At 48.1% G+C, this 16,327-nt stretch overlaps 2 protein-coding genes across 5 annotated transcripts in view; one reads left to right on the top strand and one right to left on the bottom strand.

Annotated features, from left to right (window-relative positions):
- Positions 1-6,063, top strand: part of Dcaf8 (DDB1 and CUL4 associated factor 8) — a 44,310-nt gene extending 38,247 nt beyond the window's left edge. For all 3 annotated transcript variants that reach the window (XM_038349302.2, XM_038349301.2, XM_038349303.2), the window contains 3 exons: positions 2,532-2,651; positions 3,450-3,566; positions 4,161-6,063. In XM_038349302.2, coding sequence (XP_038205230.1) covers positions 2,532-2,651; positions 3,450-3,566; positions 4,161-4,277 — 354 coding nt within the window. In that variant the 3' untranslated portion in view covers positions 4,278-6,063. The remainder of the gene's footprint in view (positions 1-2,531; positions 2,652-3,449; positions 3,567-4,160) is intronic.
- Positions 6,064-6,331: 268 nt separating this feature from the next.
- On the bottom strand, positions 6,332-16,113 carry Pea15 (proliferation and apoptosis adaptor protein 15). Of its 2 annotated transcripts, none has more exons than XM_038349974.1 (4): positions 15,974-16,113; positions 9,859-10,032; positions 8,459-8,614; positions 6,332-8,306 (listed from the first exon to the last, which is right to left on the bottom strand). In XM_038349974.1, exons 2-4 carry the CDS (start codon positions 10,028-10,030, stop codon positions 8,242-8,244), a joined length of 393 nt encoding a protein of 130 aa, XP_038205902.1. In that variant the 5' UTR covers positions 10,031-10,032; positions 15,974-16,113; the 3' UTR covers positions 6,332-8,241. The 2 variants fall into 2 exon arrangements, with proteins under 2 accessions (XP_038205902.1, XP_038205903.1); XM_038349975.1 differs by lacking the exon at positions 15,974-16,113 and adding an exon at positions 13,597-14,327.
- Positions 16,114-16,327: the final 214 nt, after the last annotated feature.

The raw sequence follows: 16,327 nt of genomic DNA, 5'->3' as shown, positions 1-16,327 counted from the left end.
TATGACTTGATAAGGCTTACCAGAGAGCAGAGGTAGAGTTTAAAGTGTCCTTTGGTGTCAGGATCCCATTCCTTTCTCCAGTTTTCTTCTGTTTATGAGGCTATTTCCTATTTAATTCTAGTTTCTTCTAAATATTTTGAGCCTAGCACTTATATGTCTCATATAATTATAATATATATATAAAAGCTTCTGTAGCCTGAATGTATTGTAAAAGGAATCTCTTTAAGTTCAAGGTGTCTTCTCTGCCTGTGTTTCCTTTCCTTCAAAGGTCCCTCCTCTTGTCACCTGTAGTTAACAAGTTCAAACATTGGAATCTTAATAAAAAGTCTGCAATGGGCACATAGTAAGTCAAAAAGGACCTGTGAATTCTTTCTTGATCAGAAATTATTGTCTTGCATTCTCTTCCAGAAAGATGCAGGGATGAATACCCTCTTCCTAGCCAGCACTTGTTTCTGCAGAAGCATTCTACTGGCTGATTTGCTTTCAGCTCAGCCAATACCAGGGTTTGTTGATTAATCTAGTGCCCAGGGGAAGAGATCTTTTTGGGTTGGGTGAGCCCCAGGCCAGAGTTTTTATGATTCTAATAGATGTAGTAGCAGCCACTTCGAGTTTCTTTACTTGTTCTTGCCTTTATGTAAGCCAAATGGTTTATGTGATTCTTACTGGTTTCCTCTGAGATAGTTTTGTTTTTTGTTATAATCTTTCAGCATTGGAGGTCACCAGATTCCAGCCTAGGAGTAGAAGCAGCATTCCCTATATCATAAAGTAGAATGTTAGCATCAGAGGGATCTTACACTATATTGCTCACCTTGCCCAGGTCTCCTAATTCTTGTTTTGGGATCCTTTGTTCCCATTCAGCTTCACAGGGACAAGAGTGGGAAATGATGTCAGGGAACAACTCCTTACTCCCCAAAGAGCACTTGATGCTTTATCCCATTCCCTGCACCACCACCCTCGTGGGTCCCCCCCCCCCCACCCCCACCCCCAGCCCATTCCTCTAAAGCCAGAGTCTCTGCTAGAGCATTACTGACAGGGTAAGTAAGCCCTGGAATCTAAACAGGTCTGGTGAGGTGACCAGGTCCCCTGGCCCAGAAGCTGTCAGCTTCCCCTACAGGCTCCAACTGAGGAATTGTATGTAATTTATTCTCTCGTCCTCTTGCCATTGGCTTTGTCCTTGGGCTAAGTTCCACCCAAGGAATTGTTCCTTTATGCTCTTTTCTCCACTTGTTGGAAGCTCAAGAGTACAGGTCTTGAGCAAGACTTCATGAAGAAATGAATGAATGAGGTCAGGTCTGCATGTGTAAGTTGTATCTGTTGCTAACACTTTCGTACTGGAGTTTGTTCTCTAGTGCATCCTTGGGCTACAGACTACACAGCCTGAACAACTGCAGTAAGCCTTCGTGTGAAATCAGAGCAGAAGAGAACCAGGCTTTCTCTTTTACTCTTAGGCTCAGACTTAGATTTGGCCTTCTGAGAGTGTCTTACTTGTAAACTCAAAGAAAATGAAGTCATCCGAGTCTCTGTGCCTGCCTTTCCTTTTCCTTAGCTGTGGTCCAAGTGTGCAGATAACAGCAGCCAAGCTTGGTCCAGAGAGAACTAGAAGAGACTTTTGCCAGGGATTTATTTTCTTGGACTATAGAGCAAAAGCAAGGCGGGGTGCTTTTCCTATCTGTTCCTCATCTGACTAAAAGCCTAAAAATGCTTTAGCAGCTAGATCTGGGACTGGCTCTTCCGGTGGGGATGGGAACTGCTCTGCCCCGCCTTGCCCTGCCCGGTTAAGGAAGCTCATGTTTGCAAGTCAGACAGCAGAGGGCATGGGTGCTTGTAGACAAAAGGAAACTGTCTGAAACCAAATGTCTACCATCCACGGTTTTTTTGTTTTTGTTTTTTTATATGAGGGTGACTGAAATCGATTCAGTGGTGAAACTGCACGGGCTACATTGTCCTTCCCTATAGTGAGTTTACTATGGCCGTAGGGTAGATAGCAGGATGTTGCCTTCTGTGATACAGTGTTCTTAAACAGTCCCAAACCTCCCTTACCTCATCCCTTTAGCTCATTCTCCTCAGCCTCCCCATTCTCCACTTAGTAAACAGTCCCAAGTAGATATAATTGTTCTCCATTTTCTCTGGAAATACAGGGTTGTTTTTTATTTTTATTTTTTCATAATTGTTACTTGATGAAAGCCATTGATTTTTTTTTTTTTTCCCCAGCCTTGGGAAAGTTGGATCTTTAGACTGTGGAGTGAATGAGGTTATGCACTGTATCTCAGTTACCTTATGAAGCTGCAATATGCATGGCCTTTCATTCACTTGCTCCTGGGGCTATGTCTGGGGATGTGGCCTCGCTCTCATCTGTATATTGGAAATGATAGGCAGGCTGATTTTTGTATGCAGTGCTATTTGGTCTAGGCTCAGGTAGGTGGTCCTGTTTCAGGCCAAGTCATAGCAACTATTTGGCTCAAGGCAGCTGTAGTTTTCACACTCTGCTCCTCTATACCCCTGAGCCACTGCTTTCTTTCCTCCCAAACCAGGTAAACTGTCTTGAGCCCCATCCTCACCTACCTGTCCTGGCAACCAGTGGCCTGGACCATGATGTGAAGATCTGGGCGCCCACAGCTGAGGCTTCCACTGAGCTGACAGGGCTGAAGGACGTAAGTGAACGGCTGAAGGCATTCATTTGTGGAAACAGATGTGTGTAACTGTTACCGTTCTTCAGTGTCACAGCACAGGAAGGACAGTTCTGTAAAGTCATTCTCTGACAGCTCTTCTTCCTCTCACTGCCTCTGTGGAGACAGTCCTGAGCTAGAGAACAGCTCTGATGTGCTTCTAGTTAGTAGGTAGGAAGCATCCATAGGAAAACACTGTTTTATGGTAGAGTGTCCAGCCTTGCCAGTGACTGACAGTGACTGACCTTTGGCATCCTTTCCGAATCTAGCGCCACAGTAGCTTAATGGTATCAGAAGGAATGTTTTATTGGAATTAAAGACACAGTCTGCTTATCCCACCCTCTACCCTTCCCCACAGTGCTGGGGATCGTACTCAGTCTTGCACATGCACTACCATTGAGCTACAATCTAGCTAGCCCTTGGTTTTCAGAGACAAGCTTTTAGTTTGTTTGTTTTTGTTTGTTTGTCTTTTTCGAGACAGGGTTTCTCCATAGCTTTGGAGCCTGTCTTAGAGCTAGCTCTTGTAGACCAGGCTGGCCTCGAACTCACAGAGATCTGCCTGCCTCTGCCTCCCAAATGCTGGGATTAAAGGCACACGCCATCACCGCCCAGCTCAGAGACAAGCTTTTAATGAGTAGCTCAGGCTTGGTCTTGAGTTTGATCCTCCTATCTCCACCTTCCAGTGCTGGGTTATAGTCATATGCAAACAGCAGCGCCAGTCTTATTGATCAAGCCTGGGTTTCTATTAATTATTATCCCTCTCTTAACTCTTTTGGCTTCCAGGTAATTAAGAAGAACAAGCGAGAACGGGATGAAGATAGCTTGCATCACACTGACTTGTTTGATAGTCACATGCTTTGGTTCCTTATGCATCACCTGAGACAGAGACGTCATCATCGGGTAAGCCATCATAGGGTCAGCGTCAGTTGGAAGTGAGTTCCCAAGGATTATGTGCCTTTGAAGAAGCCTAAGCATATTTCCTTACCATATTAAAGAGGAATGGCATGGTCTCGGCTGGGTGTCTCATCCACTGGCCTTTTATCCCTATTAGACCAACTGGTAGAGAGGAGGGTGTGTGTGATTTTGTCCTCTGTCACCTTATATGCAGAGGCTTATGGGTGGGAGGGGTAGAGAAGAAATGATTGCTCTGGGTGACCTGTGTTAACTTCATGCTAAAAGAGGTCTAGAGCAGGGGTCAGGCAACAAAGTTTTATTGAAAACACAGCCATACTTGTTCTCTTCACTATCTGTGGCTGCTTTCATGTTACAGAGGCAGAGCTAAAAAGAGACCATATGCCCACAAATATTTAGTCTGGCCTTTTAAGAAAAATTCTGAGCCAGGCACAGTAGTAGCTACTGGGGAGGCCAAGCTAGGATGATTGGGAGTAACAGGTCCCACTAGGTTACTTAATTTAAAAAAAAAAAAAAATTCTAGATCTAAGGTCTTGTCTTTGATCCAGGGGACATTACTAACAAGGATTTCCCATCCTACAGCGCTGGCGAGAACCTGGGGTTGGGGCCACAGATGCGGACTCTGATGAGTCTCCCAGCTCCTCAGACACATCGGACGAGGAGGAGGGCCCTGACCGGGTGCAGTGCATGCCATCCTGAGGCCCCAAACTTAGGAGGGATGGGCTGGGGCTGCCAACCCGATCCTGCCTGGGCAACTCTTTTTCAATCCCAGGCCCTTATATTCATCAGAAATGCACTTTGGACTTTTGTTTAAATAAAAGAAAGATATCTGAGAAGGACAGACCGCAGGAGATTGAACCAGCAGAGAGCCCCTAGGAGTGAGAGACAGCCGGTATGAGCTTCCATGGAAAGGTGCAAAGGACTCAACAGAAACAGGCCTCTCCCTGAAGCCTTTGTTTAGGGGAAAGAAACAAAGTCTTTTGTTAACTGGCTTGGATAGGAAATGGGGCTTATTTTTCTTTAACCTCCCTTGTTTCTTTTGTGGGGGGTGGGGGAAGGACTGGCTGGTCAGTACCAAGGGGCCAGAGAAGAGGGTAGGAGTGCCACTCTCTTTGGTTTAGGTTTTTCACCCCCCCCCCTTTTTTTTTTTAAAGAAGTCTGAACAGTTCCATTGTTTTTTGCCCCTGAGCAACCACATCCCAGGACTGTTTTATTTTTTTCTTTTTTCTGGGAAATCCTTAAATGTCCTAATTATCCCAGCACCCTCCTCTTCCCTTTCCACTGTACTTATTCTCTGTACTCAGCACAGTGTGTACACTTGACTAGGTGTCCTCCTCTTTGTCATCTTCATCCCAGCACCCTCTAAATGGGGGTCTGTGGTGGAGTTTGTACAGAAGTGGGGTGGGGGCAAGATGTGGAAAAAACAGGAAGAAGTTACCTCTTTGTTTTGTTAATTGTTCAATGGCAGCAATTTCCCTGTCCCTATCACTGTTAGAGGCCTAATTTTATATCTATAAATATATTAAAAAACAAGTTAAACTTGGATGTATCAAGTTAAAATTATTGTCAAAAGTTTAAATACCTATATATTCTCTATGAATACAATGCAATAAAGGGACTTAAAGGAAGAATGAGCGAGAGAGATGCTATAGAGGGGACATGTGGGGCCAGCTTCCATTTCTGTATGGCTGTCAGCCTGGGGCTCACCTTTAGTTCTTACAAGGCTCAAAAATGCAAGAGTATTTAGCTGTGCTCTTCTCTGCCTTGGTGCAGCGATATGAAAAAACAAATTCCTCTCAACTTTGCCTCAGGTCTCCTAATTCCCTTAAGTCTTGTGATAAATTCCAAGATTGCTCCTCTCATTGGAGGCTGGCCTGTCTTTAAAACATGGCTGAAGTGTGACTTCCGAGGGCACCACTGCTACAGGCCTTACCCTGGATCTGTGGGTGACAGAAAGCACACTTGACCCCTGGCCCTTAGCTGCTTGATTCTTTAAGCCATTCAACTCTGTACCAGCTCCCTTCTTAATGGAAAGATGAAGGGAAAACTTCCTGTGAATTGAGGGACAAGCCAGTAATTGGAAGGTTATTCTGGTGACTGGGGTGTAGACACCTGTCTTAACCATTGGCCACTGTGTGTTAAAGTCCCTGTTGAATTCTTGTCCTAAATGCTTTTGCTGCTATTTCTTTGCCCCTAGTTTTCACAAGGTTCAATCAGGAATCCTGTATCCTGGGTTGGTTCGATTTGACCACACTGGGCCAGGATGAAGGGGGAAAGAGCAGAGGGTGGTATCTCTACATACTCCTTCCTCCTGCTCCTTTCCTAGCAGCTCAGACCAGATCCAGCTACTGTACTTCCTGAGGCAGGGAGTGGAGGAACCGAGTACTCTAATGTCCTCACTGCTAGCAGGAGTATGAGGTGGGCTTAAAACCATGCACTCTGGAATTTGTTGTATTTTCTCTCAGTAAAGCTTTTCCCTCCTCGACTGCTGCTTTGTGTGATATGTGGTCCATTTATTTGTGATAGAGTACTTTGGTTCCTTCCAGTATAAATGCTTGATTCTGCCAAAGTCCCTGTTTCTAATGCTTGAGCTACAGAAGAATGTTGTAAGTGGGATGGGCCTGTTTATGCCAGTGCCCTTGATTCGTACTCAGGTGAATGGTAATAGGGAAAACATGGCTACGTGTCCCCTCCCAGTCACTCAGAGGTTTCCCAACTCTTAATGATCCACAGAAATTCTAGAATCAGTCAGGTACAGTACAGTCAGTCACCTTTATTCCAGGGTTAGAACAAGGCCGTGCATGCTGCAGACAGGAGCACAGGCTAGGAGCAACCTCACGGCAGCACAAGGATAGCAGGGTAGGTCAGTCTATTAGGGCAGGTTAGTCTATTTAAGGTTTTTTTTTTTTTTTTTTTTTTTTGTCTTACAGAGAAACTGCTGAAAAACACCCTCTCTCTTCTCCTGTTTCTCCCATAAATAAGGAAAGCCCTGTCTCGCTCTCATGTCATCCCAGATGGAAGGATGGTTTATGCTTAGTTCCTTTCTCCCAGCTGTACAAGTCTCTATTTTCTTAAAGGAGAAGCCAGACAGGACTAGGGAGATTTAGGGAGGACCTTTAAGGCAAAACTGGAGTCATGGAGGTGTGTGTGTTAAGGCAGGTGTCTGCAGCAGTGGCCAGAGGGGATGGGCAGACTGGGCTGGGCTAGGAGTTGAATGCGCTAGCTAGCCAGTCTGGCTTCTTCCTCTTCTGACAGCCTGGCCTCCCCTCCTGTGAAGCTTTGCTCCCACATCCTAGAAGCTCCTACCTTCAGTTTCCTCTAAATAGTCTCTGAGCTCACGTGTAAATTTAATGTTTGCTGTGGTTGGTTTAAATGCTTTCTTTTCCATTTGGGCTATGTAACAATTTGGCTCTGTCACTCTCTTCACTGTGACAATCCCCTCCCACTCCTGCTCTGGCCTAGACAATAAGTTAATGCTAAAAACCACAAAAAAGGGCAGACATGGCAGTGCGGGTTTAATATACATATATGTAGAATATATATGTACACACAGTTAGCACGGTCAAGATGGGGAAGGGCATCTTGGGACAGGTAGGAGGCTGGGTTCACTCACTGTACTCTGTGACTTGGCATCCATAAACCCAAATGAGAAAGGTGACTAAGTCCCTTCCTGGATTGAATTAGGGTGGTAATCAGCGCAAAGGAAACCATTGTAATTAACTCCTTTTGGGGGTATTCTAGAGTGTGAAGGCTACCTACAATATCCATATTGGGACCCTGTAGGTGTGGGCAGGTTGAGGTTAAAACCTACAGATCTCATTCCCCAACCTCCTTAGACTCAGGGTCAGTATATTCAACAGTCTATATTTAGGAATAAAGGAGTAGAAAGTGGGCCTGTCTCTGCCTGCATCCCTATCTCAGGCTCAGTAGTGCTTGGTCCCAGCATAGTCTCTCCAGAGCAGAAGTTGGGGACATCAAATGCTGGCTTCTCCATGGGGTTTGATTTTTGGGGGCCAGGAAAGGATCTAGTGGTCTTCTCATTAAGATTTCTGGCTCATACCCATCCCAGGTCCGTGACAAGGGCATAAAAGAGGGCCTACTGGCGCTCAGGACTTCAGCCTAAGGAACAGCAGGAAACTGGACTCCAGCCAGTCCAGCAGAGATTTACAAACACTGAATTCTGGCTTTGCTTTCCCCTTCCAGGTAGAGGTTGAGTTGCCTCTTATCTTTTTCCCCATTAGCTTTCTTTAGCTCTAACCATCTCTCCCATACCTCATCTTCACCTTAACTCCTCAGTGCAGGAAAATGCAGGTCCTTTCTGCTTCCATACTTTAAAGATGTGGGGGAAGAGTGGAGGAAAGGGGAGGAGGAGGAATGTGCCGATTTCTATTTACATAGAAATAGCTTCCACCTCCCCTATAGTGGGGAAGTTAAGCCCCCCCTCCCCTGACTCCAGTCCCCTCATGAGGAGGAGGAACTAGATGAGCTAGACAGACAGACAGCCAGAGCGTGTGAACACGCACACACACGCGCATAGTAAGGGGGTTAGGACCAAGTTAGTAAGTGGGTACAGGGCAGGGGGAGTGCCCTAGCCCCTCCCGGTGAGGATGGGGAAGGGAGTGGTCTGATGAAGATCAACCTTCCTCCTCTTCCTCCCCCTTGCTCAAGCCTTCTTTGGTGGGGGAGCCAATTTGATGATTTCTTCCTCAGAGGGCTGCCGGATAATGTCTGGAAAAGCAAAGATGGGTGTGTCCAGGGATAGAAGTTAACCAGGCAGGCCCAATCTCCATTCCCCAAATTCAGGGTAGTTCTCCACTCTTAAGAACATAGTCAGAGAGGAAAAGCAGCAGTGTAGCTATGCCCAAGGCATGGCCTGTTACCTTTGTACTTCTTGGCACTGGGGATACGGGTTAGCTTGGTGTCCAGCTCATCCTCCTCTGAGATCTTCAGCACGCGGGTTCTGTAGTCGACCACCATAGTGAGTAGGTCAGGACGACGGGATATCTCAAAGATGTGCTCAATGTAGGAGAGGTTGTCTGGAGGAAGGAGCTTGAGTCAGAACTTGGCGACAGAGGTCAGCGTCTACCCTGCCAAACTGGTACTCTTGAACCAACACTGACTGCTCACATTGGTTACTGGAGGGGACAACAGTGAGAGAAGGGGCTGCTAAGCCAGTAAAAGAAAGCTTGAGGCAGCCATGCAGTTCTGAGGACTGATTTAGGTAGGACGGGTGTCAATGAAAGTTTCTAGGGCATAAATGGGAAATATAGACTAGATATCAAGTCCATCCTTGGGAAGGGACAATAGAAAAACTGCCTTCAAAATTAGCCCACACCCATCCTGTCCTTTTTCCACTTTCCAAATGAGTATCAGAATTCGAGACACCACATGCGGAAAAGAAGGATGAGATTTAGAGCCAATCAAAAGAGGTTCTGTGTCTAGTAAGAAAAGCTACTTAGAGAAAGCACTGACAAAGGCAGGGTGGTTTGTGAAGATGGTGCATGCCATCAGATCATCTGCCTCCTGCCCTGATTGCTGCGATAGTCTTGTGTAGTCCTCCTTCAGTGTCCCTCCCTGCCATCTATCATACTAGAGCCAGAAGAGTTCATGCAAAGGACTTGGACTTCCCTTTCAGACCCATCTAACTCAAGATTTACATTCTCAGGTAGTAAGATCCAATCTTTTTAAGTCCAGCTAAGGTTCTCTGGGTTCTACCTTAGGAATCCCACTTGCCTTGGGGATGGTCTATTATCATTATCATTGTGTATGAGTGTGGGCAGAGTACATGGAGGTCAGAGGACAACTTTGAGGAGTTGGTTCCCTCTTTCACTGTGAGCCCTGTGCTCTTGGTGGGAATGCATAGCAAGTGCTTTTACCTGTTACTCTGCCGGCCTCACACATTTCTCCCTGCAAACCCAGCTGCTTGTTACTGCTCTAATCAGTGTCTCCCTCCTACTGTTAAAAAGCAGCAGCCTCTAAAAGTAGGTAAGAAAACATTAGAACTATGGCTTTAAGTTTTCCCACTTGAAATCATTTTTATGTGCTGTTATATATGTAGCAATAGCACAGGAGTACAAAAACATTTTGTACTAAAAAGGGCCATAAAGGAAGCATGTCTAATGATTACTGCCCTAGAACCCTATCAATGATTACTGCCCTAGAACCCTATCGTCTCTTAAGAGTGTATCATTTACCCTGCCCCATCATCAGGTTTCACTTTGTGTAAGAGGCTTGTGTTAGTTTGTTTCTATTTCCGAATCAACAGAGCCCCCTCCACAACCTTTGTCCAGCTTGTTGTGGCTCTCCAAGAAGCTAAACCAGGCACTTCCTGTAGTGATCTCCTCACTCTTCTCACTGGGGATGTCCTCCTTGCAGGCTGACTTGAGCTGTTCCAGATCTTCAAGGGTGATGTTGTTGGTCAGGTCCTGAAGGAGAGTCCCGTACTCTGCCATGACTGGTAGTCAGGGTAATAAAGGGAGAGAAAGCTGAGCTTAGTGTATGGGTTCTGGTTCACTTACTGCCAGTTCTTATCTGCACCTTATTCCCATCCCCAGCACACACACACACACACACACACACACACACACACACGAGAGCACTTTGTCCCACCAGGATGGTATGTACCTAAAATGTGGAGGTTCAGGAGGAAGGAAAGGAAAACCTCTGACATACAAGAAGAAACATAGGAAAGCTAGGAGCCATCATGGAGTCTAGTGTGACAAGTCACAGTCACACACACACACCCCATACACAATCTTTCTTTTTCCCTCCCTTAACAGTAACCCTGGCAACAGCTCCCCTGACTGAGGAGGCGGTTGCCATGGCAACAATCCCCAGACTTTCTTGCAGTCTCCAAGTCCCCCTCCCAATTGCCCCACCTACCTACAACTCCTCCCCCTGTCACAGGCTTGCCTAGCATTGAGACACTAAAAGGTTTGGTTGAAGCATTCCATCTTCCGTTCTTCCCCAGAAGCAAAGGGTTCCTCATTTCAACTTCCCACCACCCTGCCAATGACTCATTTTGGATGGATGCCTAATTACTTGGTCTGATGGATCCCTGTCCCCCCATGCTTACCCCTGCATTAGATTATTAGGTTTTAAAGTAGCAGGGAGCAGTGGGCCACCCCCACCTTTGTGAAGCCCATTTTCTCCCTTTATAGTTTACTAGGCCCCAACTCAGCCCTCCTAGCCTTTGTGCTCTGCCTGCAGCCCCCGCGCCCAAGAATACCAAGCGGCTGGCTCTGGCCCCTTGCCCAGTTCCCAGGCAGGCTGGGTTATGGGGGGAGGGGAGTTTAGATGTAGCTTTCAGAAATCTGGCAGGAAGGGGGCTGCTAACCTTTTATCAGCATCCTCTGATGCTACCTCCAACCTGGCCGCCTACAGGCAATGCTAGACCTGTCGTTGGCCTCCATACCTCTTAGGATCCTTAGTTGAGGAAGGGAGCACTCAAGCACACCCTTCACTAAAATAGGGACAATAGCTAAAGTAGGAAGGTCAGACCTGGAGCTGGTGAGATGGCTCAGTGATTAAGGGCACTGGCTGTTCCTCTAGAGGACCTAGGTTCAATTCCCAGCACCCACATGGCAGCTCACAACTGTCTGCAATTCCTGTTCCATGGGATCCAAAACTCTCACCCAGACATATAAGCAGGCAAAACACCAATGTACATAAAAAAAAAAAGGCCAGACCTTGGATTTGATAAAATGTAAAGCTCCAGTGGCACACTACGTGACTGAGCAGAGTAGCCTATGCATGTAGTTCCATCACTCAGCAGTCTAAGGCAGAACTGCAAGTTTAAAGTCATCCTGGACTACATAGCAAAGCCTTATTTCAAGTAAGGAACTGTTTTTTGCAATGAGTATATTTTTATATTCAGAAAATTAAAGCATTAAAAAAGTAACTACATCATAAACATTCTGTGGCTAGACCAAAAGGTGGGCAAGAATTTGATTGGCCTTGGACCTGACCACCCAACACTGACCTTAAACTTTCAGATCAAAGGAGCAGGTTGACAGACCTGTTTTCCTTGTTTTTAGCCTCTCTTGCAAGGGAACTGAGGCAGAGCCATGGGCATTGCCTAAGCATCGGCCCAGAAGACCTTATTCTCAGCCCCCTACTTGGACCAGAATAAACTCTCAGAATAATACTTTCCCTCGGTGGCAGGCACCGTGACACAGACAGACAATAAGCCAGACAGCAGGGCTAGCACGACCCATGGAAGAATTTGTCAGAAAGACTTTTACTTGCACACCAGGTGCCAGCAGACAGAAGGGCCCAGCGGTGGTCCTACCAGGCAGGGCCAGGGACAATGCTCTCTGACTGTCAGCACCAGGAACCATCTCTGCCTTGAAATCTAGGTCACATAGCAGCAAGCTGGAGCCCAGCCCCGCCTCCACTGATAATCCTAGGGCAGAAAAAGGGGTGGGGGGAGGGGCTGGAAGAGTAGCATAGGATGGAGACCAGAAGACCCTGCCCCAAAGGAGGCATGAGAACCAAAGTCTCAGTGAAAAAGGGGTCATACTGCCTTGATGTCACGGGGAAGAGGAGTTTGTAAATACGAGAGCTGCTGTGGGAGGATCGTGTGTAGCTGTGTGTGAATCTCGGGAGGACGGAAGATTTAGGGCTCTGGATCTAAAACACAGATCTGCTGGGGAGGTAGGCGGGAAAGGATTAATGTGTGTAACATACACACCCACAAAGGTTGGGGGCAGCGGCTAGTAGCTTTCCAAGAGTAATACATACAAGGAGGCCCTTAAGAGGAATGTGGGTAGGAATATATAAGGTGGCTAGGGAGAGAGTGTGTACATACATGTCTGCACGCACTTTCCCTAGGGGAAAACAGGTATGTGGCGATAGAGTAGGTGTGTTTGTGTGTTCTGGTAATGGAGGTCTATGCGGGCACTAGCTGTGAGCTTCTGTGGGACGTATGTTTGTGTCAGAACCAGCTGAGAGTATGCAGGAAAGTGCAGACTCAATCCAGAGGGGCGAGGGAACCCACAATGTGACAGAAGAGGGCTGGCCTTGGGAAAGGCTTCGCATGAGGAATTCAGTGTGTATGGGGGGGGGGGGCGCTAGGCACAGCCTCCACTCGGCTGTTACCATAGCAACTTCCGTTCAGAGTTAAACCCCTCATCAGGACAATGACACCACCAATGGGAAGAGTAGAGAGAGGGCTAAGGGACAGAAAAGAGGACTAGGGTCTCTAGAAGGAGCAGAGTAAGAATCTGAAGTTGCTATTTGCCATGGCAGTGTGACAGAGGCAAAAGCAGGGCAGTTAGGGGACTTTTTAAGGGTACAGACAGGAGGAGGACTCTCCCCTACATGACTTTTGGGTTTCACTAATCAGCTATTATCCCTGGCTGCTCAGTCCGGTGGGGCTTGGCAGAGCTTGCCTCTTTCATCCTCACCAAAGATTTAGAATTTGTAAGGGCCTATCGAGAAGTCTGCCTTCCTGGCTCTGAAATTCTCATCTCTGGAGCAGCACAGGGGCCGTCTCAGGAACAGCGGGTGGAGGCCACTCTTGGGACAGGATACCAGGACAGGAACTGGAGCTCAGGCTGCAGGAAGTCCTTCCCTCCCGTCTCATTCTGTATTCCGCTCACTGCTTCCTCACACCTTCCTTCCTTCCTCCCTACCTCTCCGAAGGTGGCTCTAGGCAGAGCCCTGACCACTGAGGGTGCGGGAGAAGGGGCCTTTAGGTACGGATTGGGAAGATAGCACTAGACAAGTAAGTCGTGTGTTGCTCAGAGAAGCCTCGCAAATGGATAAGCACCTGTAGTGGAGGTGGCAGCACCAAAACTATTTCTGAGCATTCTGACACTAATCTGTGGTCGATTATCCCCTTTCCCCAGCATTTGGTTCCACATAGGAAACTTAAAAAGGAAGCCTGAGGATTAGATTTTACCCCTTCCTCCACATCTGTTACAGCTGCTGGCCGTTGAGGGGAGGGGCCATCCTGTACAGATGCAAGGACCTGAAGGTCCCTTTACTAGGCAGGAGGGGATTCCTAGGCACTCACTCAAGTCAGTTGGTCTTGTCTGGAGCTGGAAGCTGGAGGAAGTAATCAACGGAAACAGGTGGGAAGGGAGGGCGCTAGGGTAGTAGCCATTGTAATGTAAGTGATGTCTGGGCCCCAAATCCAGGCAGTTTCTTTCGGTATCTTAGCTGATTTCTTCCCCTAACCTTTTTGTCCAGCTCTGGATAGCTCGGCCACCCTTCTTCCTGTAACAAAGAGGGTTTTTACAGTTCCAAGGCCAGCCTGGGAGGATGGCTCTGAAATGTAAACCTAGGAAGGAAAACAGGTTGCTTCTGAGAGTGCAAAGGGCCGAGCCCAGGAAGGAGGTAGCCAAGGATAAGGATAGCTGGCATCAGACTAGGCCGGGCAGAAGGGGCTTCACGACTGTGGACAGGGAATGGGCCTGTGACTCTCCCTCTAGTGATTGTTTACGTCTTTCACAGCTTTGCCCCTTCTCATCTATTTCCTTTTTCCCTCGTCAGTTTTGGTTTCTTTTTCCACCTCTTTCAGCTACCTTTTTTAGCCCTACTTTGGAGGAGCAGGCAAGCACTCTCCCACTGAGCTAAGTTCCCAGCCCCTTTTACTCTTTCCACAGGCACTCACACCTTCCGTCTCTCCCGGTTCACTCATCCCATCTGCTGATAGCCATGGACACATTTGAACTTCATGAGACTCAGTGTCCCCACCCAAATACCCAGAGCTTCCATAAGGAAGGGATCAGCTTCCCCACCAAAAAGGAAAAAGGTTGACAGGAGGGAATATATGATGGCTGGCTACTGCCTAGCTAGTGAAGAAGCCTAACTAGGCTATCTTCACATTGTATGTGAAGATCTGTGTGTTAAAAAAAAAAAATTTAAAAAAAAAAAAAAAAGATCTGTGTGTGAGGTCGTGTGAGTCTGTGACCTTATATATGAAGTATATGTACACCTGCTGAGCACAGGTGTCATATAAGTAGTAGGCAACCGGAGAAGCTGGCAGCCTAGGGCATGCTGGCAGTTTCCCCACTGGAGTGTTTAACCGCAAAGGGAAGAGCAATTAACACTAATCGCTCATCCAGCCTGGGGGCCAGACACAACCTAGAGAAACAAGACACAAATGTTCACGTGTTCCTTCTAACTCCCTGCTTTCTTCACCCTCCCTAACTTCTGGTCCTCTTTAGCCTACTCTAGAGCATTCTCCGGTTCCTCTGGCCACCCCTCTCTCTCCTTTCCTCTCCATGGTTCACTCTGGATCTGTCCTTTTCCATGTGTACCTTCTCACACATTTCTCTCTCTCTCTCTCTCCCTCTCCTCTCTCTCTCTCTCTCTCTCTCTCTCTCTCTCTCTCTCTCTCTCTCTCTCTCTCACATTCTCTTTCTCCACCCTCCCTCTAACTCGGGTTCCATCCGTGGCTGACTCATTCTTTTCGCTCTCTCCCTTGCTTCTGCTCCCTCCTCCATCCTTTGGCCACACTGATGCCCAGAATCTAGCCACTCCCAGGTACTCCATGCTCTAAACCTCCAGTCAGCAAGAAAGGTCACAGGAAGCCCCTCACCCAGGTAAGAGCACAGGCTCACCAGTCTTTGATCTGCTAAAGCTGTCCATAAAATCTGGGTGTGTTTGTGGACAGCGGCAGCTTACATCCACTACTCAACATTCCTGTTAAGAGGGATGTCTTAGAGCCGCCGGTCAAGGAGACTCCACACAGGAGGCAATGGGTTGTGGTGGGTGGGTGGATGCGTAGTGCCGGGATGTTGTGATTTGGTTTGTATGAGAGGATGTGTGTAAGTCACATGGGTGTGTGTCACTCTGTGCTTGGCTTTTTTTCTTAAAGGTGTGTTGTGTCCCTGCCGGTTTTGACACTGATTTTTTTTTTTTTTAAATTAGGGTCTTTACGTAGTCTACATCATTCCTCTGCACCCCCAGCTAATACCTCCTTTCCTCCGGGCAAGCTTCCACCAATCTCACTCTCCCCAGACGCAGTAGGCTGGGTGTGAGAGCACACCTACCAGCTGCCTGCTGCCGGAGGAGCTGAGGCTGGGCTGAGCTGAGCCCGGAGACCGCCTGCAGAGGCGAGTCCGATGCAACAGCGAGGAGGGAGGGGCGGGAGCTGGCCTGGCCCGGCCGGCTGGGCGGGAAGCAGGCTACATCCTAATCCCCAGGCCCCATAGGACTCCCAAACTGCTGTTCAGCACGGAATGGGCAGACGAAGCCACTCTGCCTGCAGCACAATCCAGACTCTGAATACACCGGCATTAACCCCCACGGAGCCTGACACCATGGACCTGTCTGAATCCTCACGCTCCCCTATTTATCCCCCGGGTTCAGAATCGTGACCTCTCTGGACCCAGACCCCGAATCTACCTCTTCCCCACGACACATCTCCCCTTTGCCCCTCTCACCGCCTCCGGAGCTGAGCGCTCAGGGTGCGGGCACTCGTGGGTCCCCGGTTCCTAAGCAGCGTCTGGAGCCTGCTCCTTGGCTCCTGCCGCCGCTGCCGCCGCTCCTGCCGCCGCCGCCTCTTCCGCCCGTGGAGCAGAGCCTGAGCCCAGCACCGCCTCACCCCACCCGGCTGGCCGGTGATGTCAGAGCCGGGGAGGGGCGGGGGGCGGGGAGCGGCGAGAGAAGGGGGAGGGGAGGCAGGAGGGGACATGGACTGTGGGCTGGGGGTTCTGGAAGACTCCTAGATATAGAAAGCACTGGACTTGAGTATGGACTCTGCCTCTTCCACTTCAACTGTGGAACGGTCCTCAGAT

Source organism: Arvicola amphibius, chromosome 12 (genome assembly GCF_903992535.2).
Source record: "Arvicola amphibius chromosome 12, mArvAmp1.2, whole genome shotgun sequence".
NCBI lineage: Eukaryota > Metazoa > Chordata > Mammalia > Rodentia > Cricetidae > Arvicola > Arvicola amphibius.
Note: the sequence above shows the minus strand (reverse complement) of the source record. Positions and strands in the feature narration are given on the sequence as shown.